General features: G+C 45.3%; 2 protein-coding genes across 6 annotated transcripts in view; both read left to right on the forward strand.

The window, feature by feature from the left end:
- The window catches only part of LOC142566151 (rhotekin-2-like), a 206,415-nt gene that overhangs the window by 143,170 nt on the left and 46,803 nt on the right, over window positions 1-16,442 (forward strand). The gene's annotated exons all lie outside the window — the stretch shown is intronic.
- Window positions 116-1,869, forward strand: LOC142566118 (uncharacterized). Its single transcript, XM_075676914.1, has one exon. It carries the CDS (start codon window positions 315-317, stop codon window positions 1,617-1,619), a length of 1,305 nt encoding a protein of 434 aa, XP_075533029.1. The 5' UTR covers window positions 116-314; the 3' UTR covers window positions 1,620-1,869.

Consider the following 16,442-nt stretch of genomic DNA (forward strand, 5'->3'; position numbering starts at 1 on the left):
TTTACTAATATTATTATTGTTGTTGTTTTAAGATTTCGTCGTCCCAAGCAATACTTCTTGTGAGCTAGGTGTTGAATCGCGCCACCTATGATGCATGACTTACTTTGCGAGGGCTGGTCCTGGTGGACACCATTCCTCGTGGAACAAGGAGTTTTCGTGGACATCAGGGCTCGTGGGTGAGCAGAGTTGTCAAGTTCACGTCGGCTTGATTGCACTAGCAAGCAGCAGCGCGTGTGTGCTCGGAATCGTCCGCTGGCTGCAGTCAAGAGTCCGTGCGCGAATCCCTAGCTCTTCCGACTGCTTATCGTGAAGTCATGTTCCACACCAGGTGCGGCGTTCCTGCGGGATGGATCCGCAAGGTCTGCCAGCGAAAAAGTGGACGCACCGCGGGTAGATATGACGTGTACATCTACAGCCCCCAAGGCCGCAAATTCCGATCAAGACGAGAACTGACAGCGTTTCTCGGTTACATTGGTAGTGGTCTATCAATTTCCGAGTTTAACTTTTCCGCTGTCAGGAGGGAGTGCGAGGCCGGCTGTTCTGATTGTGCGCGCCAGAAATGTCTGCCGGATCCCAACGAGGCATCACCACGGGAGCCTTCAGCAGCAGGTGACGAAGCCTCAACAAGCGGGGTTTCTGTGACGAGTGGGATCAGCGGGCCACTGGCGCCGATCAAGGGGCACTCGGAGGAGGTGAGTGCTAGGCCTAACGTGGCACCATCTACGGCCACCGCGTTCGGAAAGGACCCAGACACTAGGGATGAGCATACCGAGAAAGCCAAGGATGTTGCAATCGACAAGGAGATGCAAACTGGAGAAACTCAGGTTATCGTGGCAAAGTCTGACTCAACTTCGTCAGCGGTTCACCTGCTCGAGCGGCAGCCCACAGCTGGGGAAAAGATGGCGCCTGAGCCGAAAGACGATCCCGGTCGCGCGATCGATGCGTCTCGTGACCGACCACAGCGGCCAGACGAAGCTAACGGGAAGCCGGCCTTTGAGAACTCTGAACCGAAGGCGAATCCAAGTCTGGCGCCTCAGCAGAAGAGTTTCGATGTCAAGAAGACATCGTCGAAAGAACATCACCGGCTTGCAAAGGCGACTACTTCCAACTCAAAGCCGAACGCCAAGAAGAAGCTTGGGCTGAAGAGCAAGCTGGAAGCAAGGCAGAAGAATAAGCTCAACGTGAGTAGTTCATTGTTCAAGAAATTTGAACGGGTCCCGGCAGCCAAAATACATTCGACCTCCGAGAAGCAGCAACCTGACGCAAAGCACGAGCCCCAACCAGGCCCGTCGCTAGAGGGTAAGAAGGAAGGCACGCCTTCCAAACTCCCCATCGAGCTTGAGGCAAAGCCGACAGTTGAGGCGAAGCAGAACTCCGAGCCCAAGAAACACCCATGTGGTGCGCTCAAGTGTGACCCCACCGTAGGTGCACAATCGAATTCAGATCAGGTCGAAAAATCTCCCTCAACCAGTGGTCAACCGCCTGTTGAAAAAAAGCTCAAGACGAAGAAAAAGTTTGCGCCGAAGCGTAAATTCGTAGAGGACAACGTGCTGTTCACGGAGTTCCACCTCATCAAGCGTGTGCCTGTAGTTAAGCCGAAAGGTAGCGAGCGAAAGTGAGTGAAAGCAACCATTTGGGTGAGCAGGCGTTCAGTTTTGTGTTCGACAGACCGGGAAGAACACGTGAGGGATGGGAGGTAGGAATGCAAGCCCGCGTACTACGCGTCCCTGGATATGAAGGACCAAAATATCTTCAATCCTGTGTGTTATGTCTTTTTTTTTTTGTTCTTCCGGGTTTGAGAACATTTTGTTCTTGTTTTTATTGTGGATTGACAATTATTGGGTTTCAGTAAAACTTTGCCATATCGAAGTCTGTGTGCTGGAGTCGCATTCTGTAACGATTCGGTTTCCTAAGAATTCACTTGGCGAGCAGTGATTGGTCGCCACGTGGGTGACGCCATCGCCTGTTATGATGACGCGACGCTCACGTCAATCATGCGGAAACCGAACCCGTTGTCTGCTGCTTCGGTGTGATCCGGAGACGTTGTGCCGTGTGCAGAGCCTGTGCGTGCCGTGTGCACGAACGAGAGCGGCGTTCAGAGCATAATGGCTTGGGGAAGCTTATAGTAGGGGGGGAGGGGGCGAGGGCAACTGAAATTTGGGAGTGGGCCAGCTTAATTTTGAGGATGCGCCAGCCTAAAATTTGGGGGTTGGCCAACTTAAATTTGGACAGGGCCCAACTTAATTTTGGGGGTGGGACAAATTTAATTCGCACATGGCCCAACTTGAGATTTGGGGGGTGGGCCAACCTAAACTTTGGTGGTGAGCCAACTTAATTTTAAGAAAACGTGGACACGCTTTCCTGCGCCCTTAATGTAAGTCACATCGTGTTTTTCATAGATTCGCCGGTACGAAGACATAAAATACAGAAATAACGTGTGCTTTTCTCAACTCTTGTCGCCGCGAGGTGGCGTCGCGTCGCAAAAACGTCTTCCATACGTCTTCCATGTAGGAGGCTGTGATCTTCCAGACGGCTCGGAACGCGTTCCCTTACATGGCCTCGAAGCTGTCTCGGGCTGTTTCCTTGGCTGTCTACGTAGACTGTCTCCGATGATGGCCAGAATTCGAACATACCCTAAGAACGGCCGTTTTATTTGAAACCAACAACAAAAGATCGTCTTTGTCTTTGATTTTTTGGCGACTCTGCATTGAGTATTATTTATTTTTAAAGCGCTGGGGCTATCGAGGCTACGCACTTCATCGCAGCCAAGTGAGTTCATTGAACGCACTCGCTGGCAAGTGCACGCCACAGACAACCTGCGTATGACCCTAGCGGCGAAGGGCACTTGCCCGAAGTGACACTGACCCGAGACCTGTTTTAATGCACGCTTCTGAGGACAACCGAAATAGACAGTATCATGTATTTGTTTTACTTTATGAAGTGCAATAAGTGATCGAAGCCTTAAACTATGGCCCGTGGCCTAAGAATAGTTTGGAAAGCTTGGGGTTTCAAACATAGAATTTCATACAAAACTATATGGCTTGAAAAGACGGCCAAGCCGAAATAAAATTCATTGTCGAGAAAGGTCTGAGCCGCGTGACTACAGTTGTCGTCCTGTTGGTTCTTGCAGTCTCACCTTTCGTGCTTTTGGATGGGCGCGGTCTGAATAGAGTTTCATACTACTATAACTAGAGGGAAATATGGCGCTGCGATCGTTCAACTATCATGGGAATTTCGGGAAGTAAAGGCTACGGATTGGTATACGTTGATTGGCGAGCTATTCTACAGGTATCTTTTTTTCGCAGTTTTGGTTTCGCTCCAAGCACAATATACCTATAACCCGCAGTGGGGCAGTGCGGCGCAAAGCTCTTTGCCTTTGTTCTGTAACGTTGCTCGAAGTGCCGATAGCGCGCTGGGCTAGCGGCTGAGCCGATGTTTGTGTCGCGGCGTGGTGATTTATAACCTGCCAGTAACTTTTTTTCTACTAGTGATGCACAGTGCAATGGAAAGACAGCTGACTGCTTGCATAACACATTTTGTTTACTACATAGACAGTTGTACTTCTGGTGGCTTGACAACCAAATTTGATTGAGGGCTTCATTACACATTGCTCGTTTATGTGCTCATTGAGATGTGTGTTTCAGCACATTTGAGAACACAAACTTACTTGTTGTAGGAAAGGTTGCTGCCTCCAGGCTGTAGTCTGCTCTCAAAAATGGGTAAGCGCAAAGCCACGCCGTAACAGCTGCTGGCGCGCGCTTCAGAAGAAGCGATTCGTCAACATAAATTATAATGAGGCATACTCGTATGAGGCCACAAGCGTCCCAGCTAGCACTGCTGCAGATGTGCTTAAAAGTACTTAAAGACGTTCTGCAATCGCGACAGCTGACGCAGCCTTTCGAAAGAGCGAGAAAGTTCGCAAGTGCCTACACTCTGCGTTCGCAGTGACCAGGCGTCGTAGCAGACGACACTTGTAGTATTTCTCTAAGGCGCAACACTTTTATCACCAATAGAAACTTTTTATTTCCATAAATATTTGATGAGTAATTTTACATAAGCACATGCATGGTTGTTATTGTAAAAAATAAATAATTATTCACTTGCGCTAAATCGGGAAGAAATTACAGAACAATGGTTACCCTGGTGTGCCCTGGTGGTAAACCGTGCTCCGGTCTCAGTCATACAAACGTTATGCAATGTATTGCGCATTGTATAAAATACTGCAGAAATAGAATTAGATATTATGCGAAAATATCTTAATATATAGCTTTGTTTACTGCGCCGCAAGCAAACGCCACTAGCCCAAAGATCGAAGTTAATCAGAAGCCGGTAATCATTCCGTGGGGGAAGGAAAAAGATCGGAGGGAGCATACCGCAACGCTATTAAAGCCAAAGCTTGTGGACCAACACGTGATCGCACGTCAAAGTGCGCGGTTTGTTTTCGTGTTCCTGCTCTGCAGGCAGGAGCAACGGCAGGGCAGCTGAACAAGCGCGCACCGAATAAAAACTACTTGCTACTGGGAACCAAACGTTTCAGCAAATCTCGATTCTTGCTCCGTGATCTCGACGCAAGAGATCACGCTTTGGGCCACCACTGTGGCTTGACAGAGCGTTCGCTTGTCAAGGCTGGCTGTATGACGCAATGCTCTCTCCTATATTTTTCCTTCCTCCATGCATCATTTCCACGTAGGTTGAGGCAACTCTCAGGAGAACCCCCGTAGACACTAGCTCCACATTTCCCTCTTGGGCATTTATTTAGGAACTCTATGGGCGCGGTGAAGGCCTTGGGGACATATTCTGCGTTGATCACTTCGGCGATACTACCGCCTTCGCGTGGCGTAGTGCTCAATCAGCCAATCAGCGCGCGCCTGACGGCGATTCTATCGCCGAACTTGATCGCAGAATACGTCCCTTGTCTCAGCCCGAGGCAACTCGGCCGCGGTAGCGCGCTGTGTGCGTCGCGCGTGGACGCAGTGGCTTCGTGCGATAGCACTTTTTGATGGCTTGGTCCAGTGTAGTAATTCTTGTGAGCGCAGTGTGTAGACATTTGTAGCCGCTTCTTTCATTGATGTCTGTCTAATGCATCATACTCGCCTTTTTAATTAACCACTCCTGCCGAAGGTCTGTAATGCAGGCTGGCAGTGCTTGATAAATTCTAACGAGGTGCTCCACCTAACACAACGCAACCGTGTTTCAGCTTTATAATCAACGCTTTTTTTTACAGCGAAGCTGTATACCTACACCGTCCAAGGAAAGTTTTGTGTCGTCGTAAGCAAAAGACTCCCCATACGTGGGCCGATCACAAAGATAGTGCGATACCGGCACGACTCGCGGCGGAGGTGAAGCAGGCGTTAAGCACTCCCCATACGTGGGCCGATACCGAAGGTAGTGTGATGCCGGGCCGACCCGCGGCGGAGGTGCAGTTCGCCATTAAGGGGCCCACGTACACAGCTGCGCTGGTCATCTTTCTTCACAGAGTGAAAGGGCACCGAGTTTTTGTTTCTTTATTTCTGAATAAAGAGTTCATGCAGCGGCAGCTGCGCTTCGTTTCTTTTGGGAATAGAGGTAAAATGAACGGCAGCGACTGCGCGGTCGCTGTGGTCATCGCTTGTTTGCGAAGTTATGCCACATGCTATAATGCCGCTGCAGGTGGGCGGCTCAGTTATTGGCGAATTGGTCAACATGTGTAGCGTAGCACTTGTGTTGCGTAGCAACTTGTGTACTGTAGCAGGTGCCGCGCCATGTCGTACGGAAGGCCCGAGCCAGTCGCGCAATTTGTTTCAACAGCGTTTGTGGCGTACCGAGGACGAGTTAACGGTCGTTCCCTGATTGGTTAAATGGATTTCCTTGTTCTGGTCGTTACGCATGTCGAGGAGGGAGGAACGTTTGTTGTTCAGCGGGTTATTGCACCCTGCGAATTTTGCACTGCTGCCGTCAGCTATTTCGAGTCTCACCATCATCAATAACATCATGGCCAGACAAAAGGCATCCGTGCGTTGTGGCCAAGTTGACTTTTGGAGCGTCGAAAACATTTTTGCTTTTAAAGATCCTACTTTGAATTAATCGAGGGGAAAACAGGTGCATTTATCGCTGGTACTCGCTGCGCTAAGTATTGCTGTGAGATGTTCGGTATATCCCGTCTCTTGTCAGCTCTGCGTTGCACGTGCAGGACGCCACGAAAATTTCTAACTCTTGTTGGGGCCTTTGAACTCCGTCTATTTATTTATTTATTTATTTATTTATTGGTGTAGCAATAAAACCAACTGTCTCCGGGCTATAGGGTTGTTCTTGCACTGAGAGGCACCGTATTGCGGAGCGCTTATCTTATAGCACCAGATTTTTCTGTTATTTTTATTTAATAGGGGTGGGGGAATCTGTGGGGAGGCTGTACGCTGAATCATCGTGGCAGCCAACGAGACGCTTGTGTATGTGTGGTGCGTTCGTGCGTGCGAAATTTGGGATCGGAAATCGATATTCGGGTAAAAGTGTGTCAAAACCTCGCTCAGTGATACTTGCTACAGAATTATGCTGCTCAAGCATTGTCATCGCGAGTTATTTCAGCACAGAGACCGGAAGATTGCCGTCCTCAGACTCAGATCTCTCGTTCCTTATCGGCGCACCGTATGGAACCGTGACGCGAAAAAGTAACTCTTCGCACCGTGTCGCTGCGGTTTTGTGGAGAATAAGCAGGATGCTTGTCAGTGCGCACTACGTTGGTGACGGGCCGCCGGGGGCCTGTATAATTTCGTCCTGGTTAGAGTTACTGCGTATAGCCTGTTTCACATGATGCGATTTTCGTCGCACCGGAAGTGCGATTTCCGTCGTTTGCGATGAAAATCGCAGTCGCAGTGCCGACCCCCCGATTTTCGGCTGCGACCAACCGGTTGGTCGCACCGTCGCACCGATCGCTGCGATTTTCCGTCGAAATTGCGCGGAGAGCTGTCAACGAAGCTATTTCGCCGGTTTGTTTTGTAAAATGGCGTCTCGCACAAGTGCAATGCGCGGAGACGTGGATTGTCGAATTCGGTACGTACGCGAAGGGAGAGTAAAAAACTTGTACCGCATATTCGATTCTCCCATTTATGTACATTTGTCGACACGGTACGCAGCAAATAAAGTGCATTTTCACGTTTGCTTCGTACGCCTTTGTGAGTTTTCAGTGCTAGGAGGTGTTCGATCCCCAGCAGACGACGAGGTCGTCACAATTTTCTTTTGTTGAGTATGCAAAAATTGCGCTTACGGAGCAGCTTGAATTATTTCAACCTCGGCAAGGGTAAATGACAAGACAGCAAAGTACCCGAAGTTTCAACGTTGCGCTGAACGCGGTACCGTTCAGTTGCATTTTCTTGTCGGTTTTCAAGCATGAATTTCCCGATGCATCTTGAAAGCTTATCTTGCCTCTTATCAAATTTGACAGAGCGAAAGTGTAAGCTATCGTAATGAATTTGCTACGATAGCATTAAATCCGTGGCTTGAATAAAATATTACATGCGCGTTAAGTTGCACCTCTTCTCTGGAGAATTTCTTTTTCTTGCACAGAAACCAATAAACATTGACTATGTTGCGGACTTTGTATCCTTACTGCATCTGTATGAACACTTGCTCTGCAACGTAATTAACTGTACAGCTAGTAGATTAAGTAAATTGCTTGCTATAGTGGCACAGTGACAACATACCCTCCTGCACAATCATGTAGAACTCGTGCAACAATGCGAAAACCAGGCAAACGGCCTGTTCTTGTGGGGATAAAACATTATAAAACGATACCCTGAAGAAAAGTAAATCAAAACTGTGCAGTGAAGTCAGCCAGTAGAAGCAGTTCTTGCACGTTCACAGCTGATCAACTGTGCAGAAACATTCATGCCTTACATGTTTCTAGTAAGTTTCTAATAAGTTTGTGATCACATATATTAGTGTGTAAACCCATGTAACGATATCCGCTGCGATTACTATCTTTATAAGTAATGAAATACCATGCTACTTGCAAGAACATATATCACCCGAGGATTTTAGAACAAACTTCTGCATTTCAACTATACACAATATGTGGTTTATTCAATAAAAGACCACAAATTGGGCTTTTTTGCAATGACAAACTTATTCCAAACTTTACTTACATACAGGCAAGAAAAAAAATTATAGACAGACATATCGTTCTTCAATTTGTTCACCTGCCACTGTTGCTATAGCATTCTGCTGCTAACACAAGGCGAGGGGTTGATTTGCCAGCCATGGAAGTCGCATTTCGATGGGAGTCATAGGTGAATAAAAGCTCTTGCACTTAGATTTCGTTCATCACCTTTTATTGAACCCTTACAGATCAAAATACTATTGCATAGGGCGGCATGCTTATGCACCAATAGAAAGCAAAGGGCAGAATTGTAAAACAACCATCTTTCGTGATAATTCGAGTGTGTAAATATTCATTGGATCAATATGTATTGTTCAACAGCACTGCACAAATAAGCATGATCAGGTATAGCAAGTAGGAAGCTGGTTCTACAGATGTATAAATGTCAAGGCATGAATGCTCATACTACGTCGCACACATAGCACAAAGAAACCCTTTTTCAAGAGTTGTCCCTTCTGGCAGATATGAGTGGGCCATAAGCAGCAGAAACTTTTTTGCAGGACATTGTGTAATACCGCTTATGAAGGAATGAAGAAAGTGAAGAGGCTTTTAACAGCAGTACCTCATGCTACTCTAATAAGAAGAACGATGAGCAAAAACATTTCTGGTAGAGCACTTAAACAGTAACTTTCTGAAAGACAGAAAATTCCAGGTGAGAGTTGGAGGTACATTTGGCCCACACACACCAATAATGCGGGCATACTACAAGAAACACTACAGCCTATGGTGTATTACAGTCTGTGGGAAAGCTATCTTATACAGAAATCAAGAATGATGCAACAAGCCCTCAACAACACTGCAGACTTTCTTGGCCAGTCTGGCCTCTCGCTTTCTGATAAGTCAGCTCATATTGACGGCGGGAAAAAAAAAAGACTAGAATCAAGAACTGCCCCAGATTAAACATTGTGATCCACATAGCTGGACAAATATGCCTGCAAGTCAACATCCACAAATCCTCAGCTAGTGTAAGCCCATGACAGCAGAGCCAGCACGTGGGTGAAACAATTATGCAATGCCTGGACGCAACTTCCGCATCTGGTGAAAAGAATAATCTCGAAATAATGGGGGTCTACGAGTGGATACTATGGAAAATCACAGATGCTGTGCTTGTGTCCAAGGTATAGTACGGTATGAATTACCAGCAGCGCACAAAAAAGACAACTCATCGAATACAGGCATCAGGTAGTAATAATAGGTCTTTCCAACTTTACCATGCTTGAAGACCTCTATGAGAAAGAGCTAACGAACAAGCACCTAGACAGAGTAGAGTTGCAGCCTGCAGCAAAATTCTTTGTCTCAAGAGCTCAGAACCTCGTCCCAACATACTATGCCAACTATCATATGAGATGCAAAGATGACTACCCCTCCCTTCAGAAACACAACCTCGGGAGTACCTGAACTTGAAACACAGCAGGCCCATACCGTGAAATATGGGGGCAAAAAATTAGGCCAGGAGACTATATGCAACTGCCAAACACACAGAGGAGGTTGCTAATCATGAAGATGCAAGCAAACACAAGGCACATATACACTGATCTGGCAATAGCAGTGTAACAGTAGTATGGCACTACATAAAATTAAACCACATATAAGTGAGTACCATTCCTGGTCATCGTACACCTAGAAAAGCTGAACTGAAAGCAATCAAAGCAGCACTTGTAGTGCAGATTACACCCTGCACAACGCCCTGCATGGATTCACCAGAACCTGTCTGGGCCTGCACATCACACAAGATTGTCAGGAAAATCAGGAGATTGACACGCGACTTACAAGCACATGGCCAGAAATTAGATTACAGGATACATCATCATCATCATCAGCCTAGTTACGCCCACTGCAGGGCAAAGGCCTCTCCCATACTTCTCCAACAACCCCGGTCTTGTACTAATTGTGGCCATGCCGTCCCTGCAAACTTCTTAATCTCATCCGCCCACCTAACTTTCTGCCGCCCCCTGCTACGCTTCCCTTCCCTTAGGATCCAGTCCGTAACCCTTAATGACCATCGGTTATCTTCCCTCCTCATTACATGTCCTGCCCATGCCCATTTCTTTTTCTTGATTTCAACTAAGATGTCATTAACTCGCGTTTGTTCCCTCACCCAATCTGCTCTTTTCTTATCCCTTAACGTTACACCTATCATTCTTCTTTCCATAGCTCGTTGTGTCGTCCTCAATTAGAGTAGAACCCTTTTCGTAAGCCTCCAGGTTTCTGCCCCGTAGGCGAGTACTGGTAAGACACAGCTATTATATACTTTTCTCTTGAGGGATAACGGCAACCTGCTGTTCATGATTTGGGAATGCCTGCCAAACGCACTCCAGCCCATTCTTATTCTTCTGATTATTTCCGTCTCATGATCCGGATCCGCCGTCACTACCTGCCCTAAGTAGATGTATTCCCTTACGACTTCCAGTGCCTCGCTGCCTATTGTAAATTGCTGTTCTCTCCCGAGACTGTTAAGCAATACTTTAGTTTTCTGCATATTAATTTTTAGACCCGCTCTTCCGCTTTGCCTCTCCAGGTCAGTGAGCATGCATTGCAATTGGTCCGCTGAGTTACTAAGCAAGGCAATATCATCAGCGAATCGCAAGTTACTAAGGTATTCTCCATTAACATTTATCCCCAATTCTTCCCAATCCAGGTCTCTGAATACTTCCTGTAAACACGCTGTGAATAGCATTGGAGATATCGTATCTCCCTGCCTGACGCCTTTCTTTATTGAGATTTTGTTGCTTGCTTTATGGAGGACTACGGTGGCTGTGGAGCCGCTATAGATATCTTCCAGTATTTTTACATATGGCTCATCTACACCCTGATTCCGTAATGCCTCCATGACTGCTGAGGTTTCGACTGAATCAAACGCTTTCTCGTAATCAATGAAAGCTATATATAAGGGTTGGTTATATTCTGCACATTTCTCTATCACTTGATTGATAGTGTGAATATGGTCTATTGTTGAGTAGCCTTTACAGAATCCTGCCTGGTCCTTTGGTTGACAGAAGTCTAAGGTGTTCCTGATTCTATTTGCAATTACCTTAGTAAATACTTTGTAGGCAACGGACAGTAAGCTGATTGGTCTATAATTTTTCAAGTCTTTGGCGTCCCCTTTCTTATGGATTAGGATTATGTTAGCGTTCTTCCAAGATTCCGGTACGCTCGAGGTCATGAGGCATTGCGTATACAGGGTGGCCAGTTTCTCTAGAACAATCTGTCCACCATCCTTCAACAAATCTGCTGTTACCTGATCCTCCCCAGCTGCCTTCCCCCTTTGCATATCTCCTAAGGCTTTCTTTACTTCTTCCGGCGTTACCTTCAGGATTTCGAATTCCTCTAGACTATTTTCTCTTCCATTATCGTCGTGGGTGCCACTGGTACTGTATAAATTTCTATAGAACTTCTCAGCCACTTGAACTATCTCATCCATATTAGTAATGATATTGCTGGCTTTGTCTCTTAACGCATACATCTGATTCTTGCCAATTCCTAGTTTCTTCTTCACTGTTTTTAGGCTTCCTCCGCTCCTGAGAGCATGTTCAATTCTATCCATATTATACTTCCTTATGTCAGCTGTCTTACACTTGTTGATTAACTTCGAAAGTTCTGCCAGTTCTATTCTAGCTGTAGGGTTAGATGCTTTCATACATTGGCGTTTCTTGATCAGATCTTTCGTCTCCTGCGATAGTTTGCTGGTATCCTGCCTAACGGAGTTACCACCGACTTCCATTGCACACTCCTTAATGATGCCCACAAGATTGTCGTTCATTGCTTCAACACTAATATCCTCTTCCTGAGTTAAAGCTGAATACCTGTTCTGTAGCTTGATCTGGAATTCCTCTATTTTCCCTCTTACCGCTAACTCATTGATCGGCTTCTTATGTACCAGTTTCTTCCGTTCCCTCCTCAGGTCTAGGCTAATTCGAGTTCTTACCATCCTGTGGTCACTGCAGCGCACCTTGCCGAGCACGTCCACATCTTGTATGATGCCAGGGTTAGCGCAGAGTATGAAGTCTATTTCATTTCTAGTCTCGCCGTTCGGGCTCCTCCACGTCCACTTTCGGCTATCCCGCTTGCGGAAGAAGGTATTCATTATCCTCATATTATTCTGTTCCGCAAACTCTACTAATAACTCTCCCCTGCTATTCCTAGTGCCTATGCCATATTCCCCCACTGCCTTGTCTCCAGCCTGCTTCTTGCCTACCTTGGCAAGAAGCAGGCTGGATACATAGCCATGCAGATATTCCAGGACACAAGCGGGCTTATAAGCCCGACATGATAACTGAGAACTAGATAAGTTTGTGTGTATTCATTATTAACTAAAGTTCAACAGATTTCCCCAGAAAAAGAAATACATCTTTGAAGGATAGATAAAAATTGGTGCTTGATGCAGCCAAACATAAATAAAAATGCTACAGAAAGAAAATAGAGAAAAATTCCAAGTGCAAGAAAAATCACTACAATTGCCAATCCTGCATGCCAGCACCTTTCAAGAAACACTGTTGTTATTCCAATAGACAGACTGACAGCGTGCTGATGCAAGCACATTCTTCCAGTTCCATGCCATTGGGAAAAAAATGAGTTTCCTGGAAGGTAGCCACATGCACACTTGGTGATCACAATGTTTTTTTTTCCCTGGACTTGTATATCTATATGTATTTTCTCCCTTTCCTGCTTTTATGTTTGGTTTCATCAAGCACTAGTCTTTATCAGGTTTTATTGCTGTACTACTTTGTGGTAACCTTTATAGATCACTGCATTTTCACAATAAACCTTTTAATTAGAAGTTAACGTACCCTGTTCTTACTGCTTCACACTGTACAGTCTTGCTACATTGGCCAAGTAAAAGATTTTATAAGGTATCATGAGGGCCATTAAAGTGACTTGTTGCAGTCTAAAAGAAATATGAATGGCCTGGCTGCAAATGGCACCAGAGAACACATAGGACGAACAAGAAAACCGAGATGATCTAACAACCAAAAGTTTAATGTACACACCGAGTAAATGCTCGCTGACAAGCAATAGACTGAACATACACAAAAAGGAGAAGCAAAAATTCATGTGCGTTCCCTGACAGGAAATGCATCCATTTCTAACGGAGGCCGTGCTGACAAGATTAACCCAGCATTTTTAGATCTACAGCTTCCGTAATTTCTCTAGGCAGCCGATCTGCACAGAATGCTAGCTTCTTCCTCTACAATGCACACTCAGATGTGGAGAGTGCATTGTAAAGGAAGAAGCTAGCATTCTGTGGAGATCGGCTGCCCAGAGAAATGGAAGCTGTAGATGCAAAGACACTGGGAGAATCTTATGTCAGCATGGCCGCTGTTACACTTTCAGAGATGGATGCGTTTCCTGTTGGGATCTGTATGGACACACATCAGATCTTGCTTCTGCTTTTTGTGTAAATTCGATTTATTGCTTGTCGACCAGCATTTACTCGGCATGTTCAATAAACTTTCATTTGTTAATACACCTCATGATTGTCTTGGTCTCTAGCAGAAAGGTGTTCATTCTTTTTACAGTGAAGCTGTATATGCCTAGGCGAAACACTCATGGTCCGATCCCAAAAACCCTACTGTAGGGGTATGAGCCATTGTTTAAGGGGGTGTGAGCCATTGTATTCGCCTTGCATGATGGACAGAGAAATTTCTTGTTGGGTAGACATAGAAATGCTTATGCATTTCAAACATACATTTATCTGCATATTATTGCAGGGAAGGGACACAGAGGGGGATGGGGTTAAGACAAGATCATGATGTCATTATTATCTTGCAGCAAAGGTGTGGTGGGCCATTGGCTAGACCGATAGTGACGTCGTTTCTCTCTAGCAGCAGAGCGTGCGTGCAGCAGTCTCTCTCCGACTTCCCAATAGGTTCGAAAATGAGTCCCTGTATTTAATTAAATGAAATGTGCAGCCCCAGTGTGTCACTTGGTAACTACAGTGCATAACTGAGTCATAAACATTATGATTAACGCATTACAAAACACAAGTGCGTAACATAATTCAGAAAGACTTTGATGGGCCCGCTGGATTAACACAATGAACCACTCATTGCGCTTTCCATGATGGTGATCTTGCAAAGTGCAATGTGTGGCATTCCAAATAAACAATGTGATAAACCCAACTCAAACATGTGCATAACCTCATTAAGAAACACAGACATAACCAATAATATAGAAAGACTGAATAAACCATTGGAATTAACCCAGTGATAAACACCGGGGCCGCACATTTCAGCTTCGCTGGTTTACCGTCTGTACAGGGTGCATGGGCAGTAACTTTTTCTGTTATTGGTTGTTAAGTATTGTATAAAGCTGTGCCAGTAAAACACGTTGGGCTAGTTGGTGCAATGTATTGGTACTGCTTTTATTGCTGTTTTTTTTTTCTTAATGTTTTGCCCTTCTTCCTTTTGTAACAACTTTGTTATTCCCCCTTGCATAATACTCCAACCTTGCAGCCTGCGAGGTATATAAATAAATAAGTACACAAGCACGTCATTCATTCATCTGCATACACCTCGCACCATTCCTTGCTCAACAAACGTCACTGTGTTGACGTCTCGCAGCGGGCATGTACATTAACTGCCGTTTGCATTTCGGTATGGTTTGTGAACAGTGTAATGCATAAAGATTACATGACATTAAGGTTGTGACCTATGCGGTGCATAAGCAAACCTTGCAAAAGATGACATGTTGGATGTTGAAAATAAGACAAATTGTATATATTGCAGTTACTTTAACAGCATTTAATTGACCACTTGACAAAAACTTCACTTCGCATAGATTCCAACACGTACACTGCATCTGCAGTTGTTTTTTTTTGCTTATTAATGTGGTCGTTACTGCATGGCCACATTGCAGATTTGAAAACAAAGTTAAAGAAATTTGTTGCAATATAACAATATGCGTAAATCACTGCGATTGCACCACCAGAACTTGATACAAACATGCACACTATAGGATGCAGACAAATGCTCAGGACAAACTCCAGAATGTTTGCATCCGGATACTTATGAAAGTTAATGGCTCATTCCATGGCTGTCAATGAGAGGGAGACAGAAAACTTAATTGTGTTGGTGGAACAAAGACGCATTGATAAGCTTAGACATATAGTAATTGCTTAACACTCTCGAAATGAATAATTATAGCTTGCTATCGACATTGAATCAGCCTTTCGACAGCAAGAAAAGGAATCAGTTTTTCCAGCTCTGAACATTGAATTGCAGGAAGTGCAAGCAGGCATAAAATTCTGCCACTATAATCTGTTTAGGAATATTAAATTGGAATAAACATTGAGACTTGCATTTGTACTTTCTCTGGCTGAGCAACCTAGTTTGAAATGACTCCCATAAGCATGTCGTAACAATGTTGATCTAATACATGTTAAATGCATGACTAGCTTAAGAAATCTGGATGATTGCTATAAATTACAGCGAAGGAACTATAATGTTTTATAACATTAATAATATAATAATAATATTTATTACCACAAAACAGGCTAACCGTGAGCGGCGTGCGAGGCTGAGCAGAAAGCCGAAAAATTCTACGGCAAGTGCGCCTGCCGTGGGCCTACGATCCTGCATTATGAATAGCGCGTATTGATATGGTCTTCTTGTTAGAAGTTCCGAGTATACTACCAGCTCGAGACACAAAGTGGACGAGAAGCGTGTCTTTTATAATGCTGTGTTACAACGTACAGGTTTCTACAAAAGTGACGGTAACTGCTCGAAACATTTGATGCGTCGGCTTTTGCGCCTTTACAAATGTTTAGAGAGGGCTCCCATATATATATTCGCAGCGCAAGCACGGGGATGGATGAACCAGGCTAGCGCTAAGGTTGAATTTCACAACACAATTTTCATTCCACGTCCAGTAATCACACAGATCATTTGAGGCTTCGTTCAGGGGCACACGCGGGCTTTCGGGTTGGTGCTTCTTGTTGCTTTTGGCGCAAGAATATGGCTAGGAGCAGGCACCACATAAGCGCAATTACGGGCAATATACACGCATCATTTCTCCAGGAGCTGACGCCGAGCACGGGTAGCGCGAGGATTTTGTTGGGCTGACACAACTTCGTGGCAGCCGAATTCCGAATACTGCATAAGCGGTGAGGGTAGCTATATGAACTTGTCGATAGGTCATCTTGTAGATTGTTGTAGCGCAGGCAGAATGAAACGGTCATAGAAGGTAGATAAGACAACACACAGCGCTGAACCACCTGCGAACAGCTGTTTACGTCGGCGATGTCGCACTGAACTACAGAAACCACTGTCGCGCATTCCGAGACAAATCTTAACTAACGCTTTTAAATTAGTAA

Source organism: Dermacentor variabilis, unplaced genomic scaffold, assembly GCF_050947875.1.
Source record: "Dermacentor variabilis isolate Ectoservices unplaced genomic scaffold, ASM5094787v1 scaffold_12, whole genome shotgun sequence".
Taxonomy (NCBI): domain Eukaryota; kingdom Metazoa; phylum Arthropoda; class Arachnida; order Ixodida; family Ixodidae; genus Dermacentor; species Dermacentor variabilis.